General features: G+C 41.9%; 1 protein-coding gene across 1 annotated transcript in view; it reads right to left on the reverse strand.

Annotated features, from left to right (window-relative positions):
• The window catches only part of Coro1c (coronin, actin binding protein, 1C), a 47,262-nt gene that overhangs the window by 7,506 nt on the left and 21,343 nt on the right, over window positions 1-18,413 (reverse strand). Inside the window, exons 3-6 of the mRNA XM_013520465.1 lie at window positions 6,725-6,854; window positions 3,695-3,876; window positions 2,423-2,542; window positions 1,228-1,332 (exon numbers count right to left, since the gene is read on the reverse strand). Of these exons, the coding sequence (XP_013375919.1) occupies window positions 1,228-1,332; window positions 2,423-2,542; window positions 3,695-3,876; window positions 6,725-6,854 (537 nt within the window). The remainder of the gene's footprint in view (window positions 1-1,227; window positions 1,333-2,422; window positions 2,543-3,694; window positions 3,877-6,724; window positions 6,855-18,413) is intronic.

Genomic DNA, 18,413 nt, shown 5'->3' on the forward strand with positions numbered 1-18,413 from the left:
AAAAAAAAAATAAAAATAAAAAAAAAATTTAAAGCAGTGAAAAAGGAGCTAGACACCTACAGCCATTTTCTGTATACTCAAAGTAATCTCCACCTTTGGGTTAATACTGTCTGGATAAATTGTTCATTTTGTTTTGATGTAGTCTATGGCAGCAATGGTAAGGCTTATGTACTTACAGCTGCAATACAGTGATTTTTAAGGAAACAGACATGCTCTCAGATTATAATTAATTGACCTTAAAAATGCAAAGTAGCTCTGCAGCATGTTCCATCAACTGTGAAAAGGAAAACAGCACCAGCAAGGGGCTACCTAACAAGCTTGGGGACCGTATCAAGACCTCCATTTTTATTAATCCATTTATTTCAACTACAGAAAGTTTTTAGGAAAAATGAACCTACAAAAGAATAAGGAATTTTGAGGTTACCACCAATAAAAAAGAAATAACAGGGGCTGGGGATTTAGCTCAGTGGCACAGCACCTGCCTGGCAAGCGCAAGGTCGTGAGTTCAATTCCTGGTACCGGAAAAAAAACAAACAAACAAAAAAAACAAGAAATAATAACCATAGTAAAGCTACCAATGGTTTATTAAGTTGAGGTCATAAGGAAGGTGTTTTGAGTTCCAAGTAACATCTTCCTGTAACAGCAGTCACTCCTCAAGCTCCAGTCAGGCCATGTATTTGTTTCTCTTCACAAGCCACGGCACAAGGTCCATCGGATGTGGCAAACCTGTTACCCATTCCTCCCCCCGCGCCCCCCCCCCCCGGTACCAGGAATTGAACTCACGACCTTGCACTTGCCAGGCAGGCGCTGTGCCACTGAGCTAAATCCCCAGCCCCTATTACCCATTCCTAATACCAATTCAGATGGGTCTAAAAATCACCAATTGTGCAGCACTGCTACGTGAAAACAAGATGCCAGCATGTCCTATTTTTCTCAGCTGAGTGCCCTAAAGGAAGACCTCCCTTGACATCTGTCCCAACACCTAGCCCAATCCCTGTCTGAGCCAAAAGTGCTGAGTACACGTGTTATCACACAATAGCTGGTCCATTCTCAAGCCTGAAACATACCAAAATCATCTGTCTCCATGTCATCTTACTACACAAATAAATTAGACAAATTAAAACATTAAAAAAATACAACACATTATCCAGCTTCTAAATCTCTAGAGGACAGATATTTCCCCTTACAGGATTTAATTTAATATTAAATATCAAAACTGTTGTTTACCTTTCCACATAAGTAAATGATACTGGTGTCAGGATCATAGAAAGGTAGCAATACCCCGTTGCTTGTGTCCATTTCATGAAGAGCAATTGGTTCTTGCATATTTTTCTGAGAAAAAAAATATATGTACACATCTTAAAAGATAAATTTTTAACTTTATTATACATTTTGTAAAGAAGCGATCCATTTTCCCAGGATAATCTAAAATCTGAATAATGCACATATAGTCTTCATACATGAAAATACCAACAGGGATCAAACTGACTGAAAATGACGCTGATTTGACCACATAATGAATACACACACTTGTGTGATTCCATGACAAAAATGCTTTTCCTTTTCAATTTGCTTTTTCAAAAGTACCTTTTCTCACTATAGATATGTTCATTTAAAAAATTTAAAGACATAAAGCACATGAAAGTCAGCCCATCTGTAATCCCAGCACTCAGGAAGCTGAGGCAGAAGGATCACCATGAGTTCAAGGCCAGATTGGGCTACAGAGTGAGACCTTGTCTCAAAAAAAAAAAAGGAAAGTCAGCCCATACGCTGTAATCCCACAGTCTAGTGGGTGGCAGGCAGTATTAGCATTCTGATCTCACATGCCGGTGCTCTGTGGTATTTGGTCTTACCATACTTCAGTATGGTACACATACAAAGCTGGAACTGTACATCTATACAGCGGAGTTTTTTTTTTTTTTCCCACTTATGCTAGTTATAAACATTTCCCTAAGCAAGACTCTTTCGGATTTTTTAAAAAGGTTTTTTGAACAGTGTCTTTCTCTATACCTCAGGCTATCCTCGAACTCATGGCAATCCTCCTGCCTCAGCCTCCCAAGTGCTGGGATTACTGGCTTGTGCCACCATGCTCAGCTAGGACTATTCTGATTTAGACATTTGATCAGTATTTATGAGATAAAAGTTTATACCTTATTTTCCAAATTTAAAACACTGGATTCATTGTATATTCAAAAAAAAAAAAAAAATACAGTCAATGTAGACCACTTGGGAGTACCAAGAATATATTTGCCCGTAATTCTTCAGGGAGGCTGTGAACTTCACATCCAGTTTAAGACAGCAGGAGTTTGCAAGACTACACTAAGACTCCTAAAATCCACTACTAATCCAGCAGCCAGTTCAGAACAGAGAGAAAGCAAGCTCAAGTGAAAGCAAGCTGGAAGGAAAGCAGGGAAGGGCCTACCGGGTTCCAGAGCGCCAGCTGCCGCTCGCTCATGCGGCTGAAGCCAGTGGTGAAGACGTTGCCGTCTGCCAGGAAGATGGCCCGCATGGGCCGGGCCCCTTCATGTGCCTTCTCCTTCTCCTGGGAGAGTGAGAGCAAAGAGGCACATTGAACACATTCAAACTGCACAAAAGAAAGGCGGGTGGGGAAACCCAACACGGACCCCAGCTTCATCCCGTGTGCCGTCTGTGCTCTCCTATGCAGGCAGTCAGCGTCAAGCACCCCTCTTCCTTGCCACATGAGGAAACAAATCAACAGTAAGTGATTTGGTCAAGGGGTCCCTGGCTAACGAGCAAGCAAGAGCACCAGAACTGGACTCAAAATCCTCATTCTTACCAACACATCTGCTGCTAACCAAAGTCCATGCTCTGCAAATAGAATATACACAAGGACTCTACCAAGTGTTTTTTTCTCAACAGAGTTATAAAGAAGGTTAAAGGTTGGGTACAGCCTACAATTCCTACCAGTAATCTAGGACAGAGAAGCCTAGTCTAGTCAACCCCTTCCTTAACCTCATTCATTTATCAGAGTGCACTAACGTCCACCTTGGGAAATCCTCGGTGAAGAAAGACCGCACAGGGCCAGGTAAGCTGCCGGTGCTCAATGAGCACAAGCCATGATGCTCACCTGACCCTTTAGAAATAAGGCTGCTAAAGATCACACGCATCTCAGGAAGGCATCAGGGCACAGCTGAGTGAGGAATGACTAAAGACCTACCCCACCTTCGGCAGGGACATGTGATTTTGCTAAGGCCCAGCCAGTGTGGCAGAAACTAAGACACTGGGCCAAGGAAAGAACTGCTGCAGTTCTGTAAGGCACATCAGCGATCACCTGAGGAACAGCAGGGAACTTGTTCATCAACAGTCTGTACTAAGCCCCATGGTGAGGAATGTAGTCGGTTCAGCTAATCCAAACTTCTAAATTCTTTTTTTGGTACCAGGAATTGAACTCAGGACCTTGAGCTTGCCAGGCAAACTTCTAAATTCTTAAGGATGCTAGTGACTTGATAAAAACTATCTCTGTATTGCTTGCCAAGGCAGAAAGGAGACTTGAGTCAAGGCTGGAAATATATATAACTCCAGAAAGAAATGTGATGGGACAGTCAGCAGCCTGTCTACGCTTTTCTGTTCAGTTTGTCTCTATGCTCAGCAAGGGTCCACTGGCCAGAACAGCTGCCTACTTAAGAACAGTTCACAGGTACCAAAGAGCTACAGCCACTGGGAGAATACTCACAGCAACAATCTCTTGTTTCCTGGGATCTATCACTCTCACTTTCTTGTCTTTGGAAGCTGTGCAGATCAGACTGCCATTCCGGTTCCAGCTCACATTGTAAATCATGTCTGAATGCATGTCATCCAAGTTTATAAGGGCTTCACCCGTCCCCACATTCCAGATGATGATGGCATTATCACAGCCTGAAACAAGCAGAACCAACCCCCGCCAGCAATTAGAAACACCTGTGTGACAACAAGTCCAAGAAAACTGTGAACACCGCAAGGGCATTTGTAACTGCACAGAAAGGAAGGAGCTGATGATAAGGAGCTCTAGTACCTGGGAGACTGAGGTGACAAGAAGATCTGTATATAAGAAAAGTATGAAAAGGAAAACACAGCTTGCTAAGTTTGGGTTCATAAGAAACAAGCAAACAAAAACAAAGAACTACACTGAAATAGAATCTTATTTTTTTTCAGAGTCAGCTGGGCTGGTGGACCTGAGTCATTTCAAGTTTCCTTTTCTAGTAAATCAAGCATGAGAATAAATACAGCAGCTTATTTCTTTTCCAAAGAACTCCACTGGGTGGCAAACATTCAACTCAGTGATGCTGTGAGACATGGCCTCAGTATAGGAAAGCTGTACATCACAACGATGGGAGGGAATGCGAGGACTGACCCGCTGGCTCCCCACAGACCTTATTTTTAAATGGGGAGAACAATAGCCTCCGAGTGGCTTGATCATGGTGAGAAGGCCAAACTCCTCAGGCAGGCATGTAGATTCAGAAAACGGTGCCCAAAGAAGCCCATAACCCTTAGCCGATCACCTCCCCGCTTCCTTTCTTCAAGGCTCTGCCCTTTAAAGGGAAGCATCAGCCAGGAGCATGGGACACAGCTGTAATCTCAGCACTCCAGGAGGTTGAGGTGTGAGAATACCAAATTCAAGCCCAACTGGGGCAACTCAGCGAGACCCTATCTCAAAAAATGAAAAGGGGCTGGGATATAGTTCAGTGCAAAGGGTCTGGATTCAATCCCTGGTACTAGGGGCAAAACAAAAGGATCATATGTTGCTTTCAGGATATCAGTTCAAGGATAAGGCAAAATAAGGGAAAGATAATGGTGAATTTTTGCCAATAAAGCAATTTTCTAAGTGCTTTAGAAAAATTAGCCACTAATATATATGATATTGCACACAAGTTACCCAAGGGCAACTGCAGAACGTAACAGTACACAAAACTGCAGCTAAACTCAGGGGTAGAGAACTGACCCTCCCTTGGCCTTGCTCCTCACAGGCAAACAGGTAACTTCAGCTGCTGCAGGGAGATCGTATAGTCTTAGAATATGCAGCACACTTCAGTCCACTGCTCTCCTCTGCTTGTGAAAGAGAGAACAGGAGCCGCCTGCTGCTGATATCCTATGTGTAACCTAGATGAGGAGGGCAGCAGGAAATTTCCACAATGGAATTCCATCTCTGGAATTTTTTCCTTTTATCAGACAGATTCTGAGTAGATCAGAATTTCCAAATATAACTATATAGTTTTTCAATGGTTGTAAAAAACAGTATTCTATATAGTTTTGGAAAGTAGTCGATGATTTCAGTAGGTACCTGGCATTAACTTTTTATTTAACTCACCATAAATCAAACATTCTGCTTCTAGTTAAAAACTGACCTCCCTCTTTTTTACTGGTGAGGAATTAGACCTTTAAAAATTCTGCTAAGCCAAGTGTGGTGCCTCACGCCTGTAATCCCAGCACTCGGAAGGGAGGATCACTACAAGTTTGAAGCCAGCCTAGGCTACCCAGTAAGTTCAAGGCCAGCCTGAATTACATAGCAAGACTCTGCCTCAAAAAACAAAAGATAAACAAAAAGTCTACCATTAACATAGTATTAGAATAAGCCAATACAAAGATAGAACTTACTTAGGGCACACCCTAATGCAGTGGTGGCGAACCTATGGCATGCATGCTGCAGTGGGCACACAGAGCCCTCTGTTGGCACATGGGCCAAGTCATTCCCGAAGCTGAGCTCTGGGTAACAACTGTTTTTTTCTAAACTAAAACTTCAGTATTCAGGTTTAGTTGCAGTATTTGTAGTAAGTGGGTTTTGGGTTGCAGTTCAGGTACTTGGTCTCAAAAAGTGGTCTTTACTGAGGATTGAACCCAGGGCTTTTGCACTGAGCTCTATCCCCAGCTCTTTATTTTTTTACTTTGAGATAGGGTTTGCTAAGTTGCTCAGGTTGGGGTCAAATTTGTCCTAATGTATACCTAGGGTAAGTTTCAACAAATGAATGTAATCACGTAGCCACTGCCATAATCAAGACATAGAACACTTCTACCACTCCCAAAGCTCCTTACTGCCCTCTCTACTGCTTCTATGAAAGAAATAAAATCTCAAATCTTAGACACAGGAAAGATTTCTGTAAGATAATCTTGGAAAGTAATCAAGTGAGAAACTAGTAAGCACACTAAAACAGATACAAGCATTCCTTACAGTATTAATAGTGAATATCAGATACAACATCAATGTCCAGAAATAGGGGACTGACTAACTAAATTTATTGAGGTATCCAGACAATGGGCTACACCGGAGTCATTAAAAATATATCTAACAGTCACATTTAAAATGAGGAACATTTAATGGCACATAAGGATCATAGTGCACTACTAACTGCAAAAGGGAGGCCATATATAAAGTGTACAAAGCCATCTGTGTATTTTTGTACATGCACTTCACCATGGTTTCCTAGTGCTCTTTTCAGAACTACAACATTGGGGCCGGGGATATAGCTCCGCAGCACAAGTGCCTGCCTGGCAAGCGCAAGGTCCTGAGTTCGATCCCCAGTACAAACAGAAAAGGAACAGAACTACAACACTGTTGCTTAGGATGTAGCTCAATGGTAGAGCACTTGTGTGGAAGCCCTGGCTTTGATTCCCAGCATCACAAAAATGAACAAAGTTGCAGAACACACACTCAAAAGGCATTTGTTGTTCCCTTCCATAGGAAGGGCCCAGAGAAGCAAAAGCTAGGCACAAGGAGGGCCTCTGGAATTACCTGCACTCAGAAGTACGTTGCGTGCTGTCGGATGCCAGGCCACGATACCAACTCTCTTTGAATGGCCTTCTAAGATCACCACAGGTTCAGTCAGGGAAAGGGTGAGTCCATTTTCTGGAATCTGCCATACCTGTTGGAAAAGGAAGGAAGAGGATCCATATGAAACCTATTACTTTTCATTATCACATCTGCTGTGACCATCTAGTTTGAAGACTTGCGCTGCCTAATCAGAACATACAATGATGTTTAGTGAAAAGCCCTTCACATTTCATTATGAAATGGCTATACAGTAAGATGTGGCATGAAATCAAAGATCAGAGTATCAGTAAGGCACTAGGCATGGTGGTGTACATATGTAATCCCAGCACTGTGGGAGATTGGGCAGCAGGATCACAAGTTTGACCCCAAGCTGAGCAACTTAGCAAACCCTATCTCAAAAGAAGAAAGAAAGAGCTGGGGATAGAGCTCAGTGCAAAAGCCCTGGGTTCAATCCTCAGTAAAGACGCTTGACATTAGTGAAGATATGAATCAAAACCGCAAGATATCTTTCACATACCTAGGATAGACAGAAACAAAAAGACAGGTAACAAGAGCTGGCATGGATGAAAATAAATGAGAGCCTTCACACATAAAGTGTGAACAACACATAAAGTGTGAACAACACATAAAGTGTGAACAACCTCCACTGTTGGTGGGGCTGCTATATGGTGCGGCTATCTGGGGAATAGCCTGGCAGTTCCTCCAATGGTTAATCATGTAGTTACCGTACGACCCAGCAATGCTATTTCTACAGATACATCCATGAGGAATGAAAATGAATGTCACACAAAAATTTGCATAAGGGCCAGGTATGGTAGCATATGCCTGTAACCCTAGCACTCAGGAGGATGAAGCAGGAGGACTGCCATGAGTTTGAGGCCAGCTTCAACTACACAGTGAGTTCAAGGCCAGCCTGAACTGCATAGTGAGGCCCTATCTCAAAAATCAGAACAAAAATTTGCACAAAGAATGCTCACAGCAGTGTTATTTATAATAGCCAAGAGGTGAAAACAACCCAAGTGTCCATCTATGGAAGTGGCTAAATAAAATGACATGCTTGTACAGTGTAATATTATTGGGCCACAAAGAATGAAGCACTGGTACCTGCTACAACACAGATGAACCCTGAAAGTGGGCTAAGTAGAGGAAGTCAGATGCAAAAGGCTACACATTATAGGGCTCTATGTATGTAAAAATGTCTGGAATAGGGAAAAAATAGAGGGACAAGTGGTGGCTCACTGCTGGATAGCAGGGGAAGAGGTGATAGGTAGGGACATAAGGTTTCATTCATTCATTCACTCATTCTGGGCTTTTTCAGAGTCTCACTATGCAGTTCAGGCTGGCCTTGAGCTAGTGGCATCCTCCTGCCTCAGCCTCCCAGGTGCTAGGACTACAGGCATGTGCCACCATAGCTGACTTAGGGCTTCTTTTAGAAATGATAAAAATATTCAAAAATTGTGGGGATGGGGCCGTGGATATAGCTCAGAGGCACAAGTGCCTGCCTGGCAAGCTCAAGGTCCTGAGTTCAATTCCCAGTACCAAAGGAAAGAAAAAAATTGTGGGGATGGTTGTACTTACTGTGAATATCCTAAAAATCTGTGAATTGTTAATTTTAAATGGGTAGATTCTGCATGAACTACATCTCAGTAACACTGTTTTTAGAAAATGCTCTTGAGTGGTAAGGACACGCGGAGGAGTCACCACACCCTAACCGGGACCCACAGGGGAAGGAAGGGACAGAGACAGTATCCAGACAGAAGGAACAAGGGGTGTCGGCCTAATAATGGAAAATCACAATTTTAAAGGTTGAGAAGCAGACACCCCCTGAGAAGAAGACTGAGTTACAGGTGAGCTGAACAGCAGCAACCCTTCCCACCACATATTAAATAATATTTAAGTCTGTAAAAAGGCTGAGGTTGAAAATGATTAGCCTCTCATGTATGAGGATTAAAATAAGTAAATTTACCATCACCAAAGGATTTTAAAGGATTACTTCACAAAAAGTTTTAAACGTGCCAGTGAAAAATCCCTTCAACAGTGGAACAAGTAAGAAACAGAATTTCCCTCTGTGGGGATTTTTAAGGAAAGAAACAACTGTGTTCAACTGCTCAGTGGAGGGCAGAGCTCTGGACGAGGACAGTATTTAAAGTTCAGTTGTTCTAGTGTCCTGTGAAAAATGAGAACAAAAAGTCTGCAGTCTGAAGAGTGGGGAAAAACCATGAGTTGAGTGGTGAGCGTATTGTTCTATCAGGCTAAATACAACCTCTTATGGAAATCATGGCAAAATAAACTTGTCTTTTGAGGGCCCGAGTCTAGACTTCACCTGACTGCCCTGGAACCAGCACAGATTTTACACAATGCAGGTGTGAGCAAGCACGGAAGGCAAAAGGACAACTTCCCCGCCTCTGCTTCCCCCTCACCCAGACCCATTCCCTCCTGCCGCGCAGACTCTGAACCAGCCCCTCCCCCGAGTGGGCAGCTGCTTCCCCTTCAGCACAAGCATCTGCTTTCACCCTCACATGCACTGTTTTATTCAAGGGTTTACGATTGGCAAAACAGCCCTGAATTGAACTTGACGATTTAAATATAAAGCAGGATTGAAACTCTGAACAGAACAAATAGAAAACAATGGCTACTGATGTGATCAAAGCATGAGGTGGACAAGGAAACAGCTATGGAATGGGACTTCAGTGACTCAACAGGAAATGCATTTTGCAAGATGATTCTGACTCAGGCTTAGAACTGAAAGAGTGGTAATACCACCTGCCGTCTCCAGATGGCACCCTAACCACAGGATGCTGGGACTCTTTCAAGGACCACAAAAAACAGCTGCTTAAATTTGACTGGGGACTAAGTACGGTACTAAGCTTTCCAAATTCTCAAGCAGGTGTGAAGTGATGGAACTTTGTTATAATCAACCTTCCTGTCCTTAAATATGAGGACAGAAGCAGAACTCATAGTGGGACCTCACTTTTTCCTTTCTCTAGCTTCTCTTCTAGCCATTTATTACTTGAACTGATGGAAAATCTTAATGATAGAGCAAAACATTTATTATACAATTTTAGAATAACAACAAACTATTCCTTTTTATCATAGTCTCTGGATTTAATCATTTCCTCCAGTAGGTTTAGGAAGACACACATTCAGGTAGCACACTTATCGAGCAGCCACTATAAGGCAGGTTTGGCAGTGGGTGACTAAACAAAGACCCTGCTCTGGAGGAGTTAATGGTCTAACAGAAAGCAGAAGGCTTCCCTTCGATTGAAAAGTAAAGGCAGCAAATAGGAGTCGTGTGAACAGTTAAAGAGTAGACCCTGGACATAGGAGATCCCTGCTTCAAATCCTGCCTGGGCAACTTACTGTGATGATCCTGAAAGTAACTAAAACATAAGCCCCAGCTAAGTTGCTAAAAGGATTAAGTGAGTTAATAAAGCCCTAGAACACTGCTTTGCACCAAACAGCACTTCCAAATTGTAGACTAAGTATGCAGACCAAGCCTGTTAAGATGGGCTCTACCTAGACTGGCTACAAAGCCTGATTCTGCCACGTATTAGCAATGTAACCTTGGCACATTCATCTAACCTTTCTGGGCCTTAAATTTCCTCATCTACACAGTGGGGAGAATAATGAACGTGTCCTCAGTGGGGTGGCTGAGGATTAATGTGGTAACACAAATCTAACACACTTAGAACAGCTTGAGGCAGATACTCAGTATGCATTAGCTACTGTTGTTTCTTGTATTACTCATTAGGAGACCACAAAGTGTAAATAAACTAGATGAAGCCCATGTCAGGTGAGTGCTGAATGAAAATGCAAGTGTCACCAGTTACTTTCTTGCTGAGCAAGTGTGGTCCAGGCAGGTAGGCTCCATGAGGAGCAATGACCTCTAAGAATGAAAAGGAATTAAGGGACAGGAAAGAAGAAAATCAAAGAACCCATTTCAAAATAACAGCACAGATGAAAAAAACAATTTTCTAAAAAGTGTGTGCAGCCTCTAAACAATGCCTCAAAAAGGCTGGCCAAAGGGTCAGCAGGGAAAAGGCACCAGAGGCAAAAGATACCGCTGTAGGCTTGGAAACTGGAAGTGCACAAGGACGTGACTGGGGAAGTCTGTGAAACAAAAAAGAAAGACAGCAGAACCCTAGGGTCTGCTGGTAAATAAAGGTGGTGTTGTTCTCCACTGTGAACTATGGGAAAGAGCTGTCTTTCCACACTATGTACACACATCCTCTGGCTGGTGCCCACAGGCCTGTGTCCACTTGGCTCTCTGTCCTTGTTAGGACTGTATGCTACTTCTGGGTAATGGCCTGTCCATGTGGACTTAAGGGCCAGTGAAGAGCAGAAAGTGACACTTAGTACACATCTAGTTATATGCATAGTCTGGGACACTGGCCTGGGTGGCAGAAGATTCAAGCTCCTGTTAGAGCAGGGACATAATCAGCCATGCTAGCATGAAAAGGGACTGCACTTCTGGGATCCTCCACTACCTTGTCTGATACTGGGGGCTGCAACAACTGCCTTACTGGGAAGGTCAGATGAGCTAAACCATGTTGCACAATACTGCCCTAGTGGGAAATACTACCAACAGGAAGGAGCACAGGTTCTGGAGCAAGAAAAATCAGGTTGTGGATGTGCCCCTTATCAGCCATGTGACTCTTGACGGAACTGTCACTCTGTGAGCATTGTTTCTAAGTTATGATGGGCCATCCTCCTGCCTTTAACTGTGCCGCTGCAATGATTAAATACAAGCACACATATAAAGACATCGAACAATGCCTAGCAAAAGAAGCATCTATTCTGTGCTCATGATTACTCTTCTTGCTGTTACTATGACCACTATGACCCTGCATGTATTGTTAGGTCTGAACATCAGCAACTCTTAGAATGAGCCTTGTCTTCAAATTAATTCAGCACTGTGCTCAACTAATTAATACTAATTTACATCCAAGATATCCTATGTGTGAAAGCTCTAGTTTATACCTAGGCCAATTAGCACAGTGAGGACACTCTGCACAGTCCTGTGAGCCCTTCTCTTTTCTGTGGCTGTGGACTCATACTCTAATACCAATCAGCTTTCTGAAAAACATGCCATGTTCAGGGAGGAAAAGTCACAAAAACCCTCCACCATGTCCAGAGTGGGCATCTCAGCATAGCACTGCTTCTCCCACTTCAAAAAAAAAATAAATAAATAAAAAAATACTGCTGTTTGTGTTCCTGAAATTTTCTATTTCGACAACACATTACTATGGCAATGTTCTGTTTTGTTTTGAAAGAAAGGACAAAAACACAATCAGTCCCAAGGGCTTCCAGATGAAAAAGTGAATCAATCACTGAAAACCTATCAAGGTTCTGGAAAAAAACAACTTCAAGCACATGTTCTCAACTACTGTACCACTGGCATCGTTCTCACATGTGAAACTCTGGAAAAAGGACAGTTCTAACGGAGAAAAGGAACAGTAAGAAACAGGGTCCTCTCAAGTAGCAAAGTGCAGTAAGTTTAATGGTTTTATTTTTTCAACACAGTACAAATTGAAAGCATGCACGAAATGTTTTAGACCCTGCTTTCCTATTTTACTCACCCATGATGAACTCACTACTGGGCTAGGAGCTGGAGTAACAGGCATAAAAAAGGATATTCTCCAAGAAAACCACATCTTTTAAAAATTAAGAAAACTAATTCCTAAGGGAGAATGAAGGGATGACCCTGAAACAGGAAGAAGCGTACATATTTGGTAGCAACTGCAGGGCAGCACAATCCCCTCAGAAGCACGAGCCAGCAGCTCCGCTGCGCAGTGAGTACAGCACTAGGCTGTCCCCGAATGTACCACCACACTGCGTTTGGGAAAATCAGGGACCAAGTTCTGGGTTCTGATCCGCCACCGTCACAGTGCCCACTGGTAAACGGTCCACACCCAATCTGTACACAATGAAAATATGAAGCCCTGCTATATGACTGAGGGGAACCACAATACCATTTCCACTTCTATTTCGAGACATATTTATTGAGAAAAGTTATGACAGAAGCAAAAATGAACAAGATAGGTCATATTTGTTATCTCTGTAGGACAGTATGATTGATTTGAGAGAAGGGGTAAAGTGTTCATTTAAACTTAGTAATTTGGGACCATTCAGGATATATAAGTGAAGACAGTTAAGACTCATGCTTGCAAGACCTTTCCATCTCTCAGATGGAAGCAGCACTTATGCAATCCCATTGTCTGAATTTGCCATCCCCACATTTGTGTTTGATTACTACCCTACAAATAATGATAGTCAACAACATTCACTAAACATAATTTGGTTACTCTTTGTATTATCTGAAGGACTATCATTTTCTTGGAACTAAAATTTCTCAAAGTAGAATAATTAGAATCCACAACCTCAAGGACTCTCTATACGAAGATATTGTTGAAGAATGCACAGTACCAAAATTTGGAAAATCCAGAAGCAAACTGTACTTTCTGGGAGGAAGGTTTACCTAACTGCTGTTTGTGGACATCAAATATTGCTTCAAAGTAGTAATAAAGGTAAGCAGGGTCAATATAAGTTACGTTATGGCTGCTTAAGGGAGCCACCTTTAAAGGATGGAGAAACACCCATCAAGGCTGGCTTTCCCCCTTCTAGATCCGCAATTAAAGTTAACATCACTATCACTCAATCAGTGCTCACAAAATTAACACACAATGCTTAAATGCTTGAGGCCTAATGGACTTCATAATTCCAAAAGCAGTTTTTAAAATTAATTTTACCCTTTCACAGTTCATTTGATAAACTAGCTCTACTGCATTTCCTACCAAATGTCTGTTCAAGGTATTCTTGCTATTATGAATTGTACTATGAATAGGCACCCACTCACACTCATTACAAAAAATAACACATGCATAAATACCTTCCTTTTGATCTTCTCAGTAGGCATTATAATTATAATAACAAGAATTATGATTGTAAATCTATTTTATATGTAAAGCAACTGAGGCTGAGAGCGTTTGTGCAGCTGCCTGTGCTCCTAGTCTCTGGCTCCGTCCGTGGCTTCCTCACCTGGAACAAGCCCTTGTTACACTCCTTACCATTCGTCACCATTTGTACCGCAGGAGTCACTACCAATAGCCTACGGCTCAGAAACTACTGAGAGCTTTTCTGTTTAAAAAAGGGCACAGTATTACTTGAAACCACTTGATCTATTTTGCAGTGTTCTTTTACCTTTAGGAGAGCAAAGTGGAAAATGAGGTGTTAAGAAACAAGAGATCAAATATTTAATTTCATTTCAGCTGCAAAGCTATAAAAGCTTCAGTTTACACCAATAATAACGCATGATTTGGGGGACATTATGTGACTAAAGAGTGATTTAGATATCAGTTCTATACTTAAGGGTTTAAAAAAATTAGTAAGATTTATCCCAAAGCATTATTTAATTTACAAAATGTTTACGTGGCAATACCCATAAAGGGTAACATGAGAGGATCCTGGGGAAATGGTGGCCTCACTGGTAACATAATTTTCAGATTTTCCCAAGTCTCCCCGTAAAACCAGCAGCAGATAACAAAACAAAACAAAACCCTCAGAGATACTATTTACTCAAAACTAGGTCATAAGCTAAGCGTGGCGGCACATGCCTGTAATCCCAGCACTTGGGAGGCTGAGGCAAGAGGATAGCCAACAGTCTGAAGTCAGGCTGAACTACATAACAAGACCCATCTCAAAACAATAAAAACACACAAACAACAACAACAACAAGAATAACAGAAAAACTAAACCTAAATTCATCCCAAAATACAAGTGATTATAGGCAAACCACCCAAGAGCCATATGACCTGGAAGTTATCAGACCAGAGTGTACGTGCAGCTGACCTGTCACACCTGAGACCAACAGGCCAGACTGAGACCAGCAATACTAAACTAGCCAAAGACAAATAAGAGAAGCAAGAGAGACTTGGCTTGGACTAGAAAGCAAACTGCCAGTAAAAGGGAAGTCTCCACTAAGAAATCACCTGTTGTTTGAGCAGAGGTTAATAGTGTCATCACCCTGGTAGAAAACAGGGCTTAGCCAGTGTGATAGCACATGATGTGGATCCCACTAGTCTGGTTTGTCTTCCTGTCTGACCTGCATTGTAAGATGGGTGTTTCCCAACTACTGTATCAAGGGGAAGGCTGATTGGTCCACAAGAAGACTCACACCACAGCTACCTTCATGAGGTCAACCTGGAAGACAAGGAAGCCCTGGCTAAGCTCCTGGAAATTACCAGGACCAGAGATCTACCATCGTGGGGAGGCAATGCTCCTATTCCCAGATTTGTGTCTATTTACTGAAAGAGCACACCACATACCCAGGAGTATCAACTCAAAATCGCCAATAGTATTCTGATAAAATCAACTACATTTTAACAACAACAGCAAACCTATGAGTATTTAGGTATAGAGTTATATAATATATGATTAGAAGGGAAAGAAAACTAGATTACTATTTGGCTTTAATAGTAACACTTGCCAAAAGAAAAATCAAACAACACCTAGTTGGCCCTTTATATGGCATGAGTTCTATATCCAAGGCCTCAATCAACTACAAATCAGAAAGTTAAGGGAAAAATTTGCATCTGTGCTGAACAATGCATCCTATTCTTTTTTTTGAGACAGGGTCTTGCTATGTAGTTCAATCCGGCCTTGAACTCATTATGTAGCCCAGGCTGGCCTTCAATTCATGGCAATCCTCCTGCCTCAGCCTCCTAAGTGCTGAGGTTATAGGCATGCACAGATATATATTTTTTATCTTGTCATTATTCCCTAAACAATCCAGTACAAGAATTACTTATATAGCATTTACATTGTATTAAGGATAAGTAATCTACAAGTGATTTAAAGACTTCCGAAACTGCTTCAGGAAGTGGCAATACCGGGATAAGTGGGTTCCAAAGGAAGGTGTGTATTCTGAGAGGGATTCATGGCAATGTATCTTTTACCATAACAAATTCTAGCCAGGCATGGTGGCTCGCGCCTGTAATACCAGCACTTAGGAGGCGGAAACAGGAGGATCACTGCAAGTTCAAGGCCAGCCTGAACTATACAGTGAGACCCTGTCTCAAAAAAAAAAAAAGAAAAGAAAGGGAAAAAAAAGAAAGGTGCCATAACAAATTCTCTAAATTTAAACATTAACCATATTTTTCAATCACACCTCATCTACATTCTCAAGCCACTTTACTTGATCATTAAAAACAATCACCACAGCCAGGTGTGGTGATATATATATCCCTGTGATCCCAGCATCCAGAGCCTGAGGCAGGAGGACCACAGTGAGTTGTGAGTTTAAGGCCAGCCTGGGCTACAGAACGAGACCCTGTCTCCAAACACACACATACACACACACACTCACAAGTAATGAAGATTAAACTTACCACTCAGACTATGATCTAGAAACACTATTTTCCAAAGAAACCATGGCTTCTGAAACAAATGGCTGATTCATCATGTCTAAGGTAAGCATGAAACACTCACATATCAGACAGCAAAGACCACAGGCTAGTTTCAAAAGGACTAAGGAATCTTGATGAGGTTCTCACTGGCAATCTGTGCTTTGAGAAATGTAATGGACTGTAATCCACTTATCAAACATGTTCAAATCCACAAGTTCAAAATGAAATAAAAGGTGAGGTTAACTGGTCACTTGAGGATGAGAGAAAACTAATTCATTATCTCAAAAACTGGGTAAGTAAAAAGGAAGGAATCAAGTATTTATCCTCCTTTTCTAATAGTAAGCAAGAGTGAATATTATCTTATAAAATTTTATCAGACGAAAAATTAAAAGCAAAATCAAAGACTTTAAGCCAGGTATGGCTGGCACACATCTGTACTCCCACCACTCTAGGAGGCTGAAGCAGGAGGATTACATGCCCAAGCCCAGCCCGGGCAACCTAATGACTTAGCAAGACCCTATCTCAAAAAAGAGGAGTGAGTATATAGCTCAGTGTGAAGGCATTGTGTTCAATTCCCAGTACCAAACAATGTATCAATAATTTCATATCACTATTTTTGACCCCTAATGAATTACTCCATCTGGAAATTAAGTACCAATAGGTGCAAGAAAACAGACACCTGATGGAAGAACCTAACACTAGCAATAGTCCTGTCTAAGAGACTGAAGCTGAATCTCCCACCTTGGGATCCAGCTGTCAGTTTGCAGGAAACTCAGACAGCACAGTGGACATATCAAGGGGTACAGACAGCTGAAAAGGCAGGCCAAGAGTCAGAACATTATAAGGACAGAAAAGGATGGAAAAGCAACTTAGAGAAACTTAAAAGAGGACACACCAGGGTTTTTTAACCATTAAGACTAAATTAATAGTGTTGGGGGATGCACCCCTGATTGATGAATACCTTACTGACAGGAAAGAAAGTGAGGGTTATAACAGCAGGGACAGCAGCTCCTTTGTTTTTGTTTTTGCTTTTAGTAGCTCCTTTTTGAGAGGAAGGGGCTATGATGGCGATGGGGCAGAGAGAGCAAGCACCTGAGTGCACAGGCTGGGGCAGTCCTAGGTCTTGACATGTGGGGTGTTACAGGGTGTCCACTCAGCTCACATGATTCACTTATCACCTGAGCCATGTAAGTCTTTCCTGTGCTTTTCTCTGTGTTTTACAGTATGAAGACTTATGTTTTATCTCCTGCAGTACTAGGGATTGAACAGAGTAGGGGGTGCTCCACCACTGAGCTATATCTCCAACCCTTTGCATTTTTTAATTTTGAGACAGGGTTTCACTAAGTTGACCAGGCAGGACTCAAACTTATAATAGGATCTGTCTCATCCTCCCTCAGTGCAGGGATTAGAGCATCACTGCCATTTTTGTGGCTGTTTTTTTTTTTTTTAAAGGCAGACTACAGTCAGGGACAGAACAAGATGAATTAAATCTGCATTTTCAGGAGCAGATAAGAAGCTGAGTGCGGTGGCACATGCCTCGAATTATACCACTTGGGAGGCTGAGGCAAGAGGATTTCCACGAGTTCAAGGCCACCCTGGGTTATATACAGAGTTCAATGCCAACTACTGAGTGAGATCCTATCTCAGAAAACCAAAAAAAAAAAAAAAGAAAAAAACAAAAAACCCCCAAAAAACCAAAGCAGCTAAGACTCTGAGTTGAAGATTCTGGTCTAAATGATCATCGGGTCTAAATGATGTTCCCCTTAGCAAAATGTGTCTGTAGCCTTAAAATGATCAGTTTAGCAGGGCACATTAAACAGAACAATTCCTTTCAGCAGCAGCAGCACATTTCTTTAATATGCTTTAGCTGCCAAATTATGAGATCATAGGAGGAGTCATGTTCAACCAAAAGAAGAAAAAATGAGTAGATGTTTAAATAACACAGTTAGGAATTAATTTATGTTGGGACCAGGGATATACAGCTCAGTGGCACAAGTGTCTGCCTGGCCAGGGCAAGGTCCTGAGTTCAATTCCTGATACCAAAAAGAAAAAAAAAAAAAAAGAGATGAATTAATTTATGTAAAATAATTTAATGAATAAAGCATTTCAAACAATGTGTCGGTCCACAGATTAAAAAAGGAATGTAAAAGTAATGTGGCTTACTACACGTGGTGATGCATGCCTATAATCCCAGTACTCTGGGAGGTTGAGGCAGGATAGCAAGTTATTCTGGGCAACTAGGGAGA

Source organism: Chinchilla lanigera, unplaced genomic scaffold (genome assembly GCF_000276665.1).
Source record: "Chinchilla lanigera isolate Chin_1 unplaced genomic scaffold, ChiLan1.0 scaffold00054, whole genome shotgun sequence".
NCBI classification, from domain to species: Eukaryota; Metazoa; Chordata; class Mammalia; order Rodentia; family Chinchillidae; genus Chinchilla; species Chinchilla lanigera.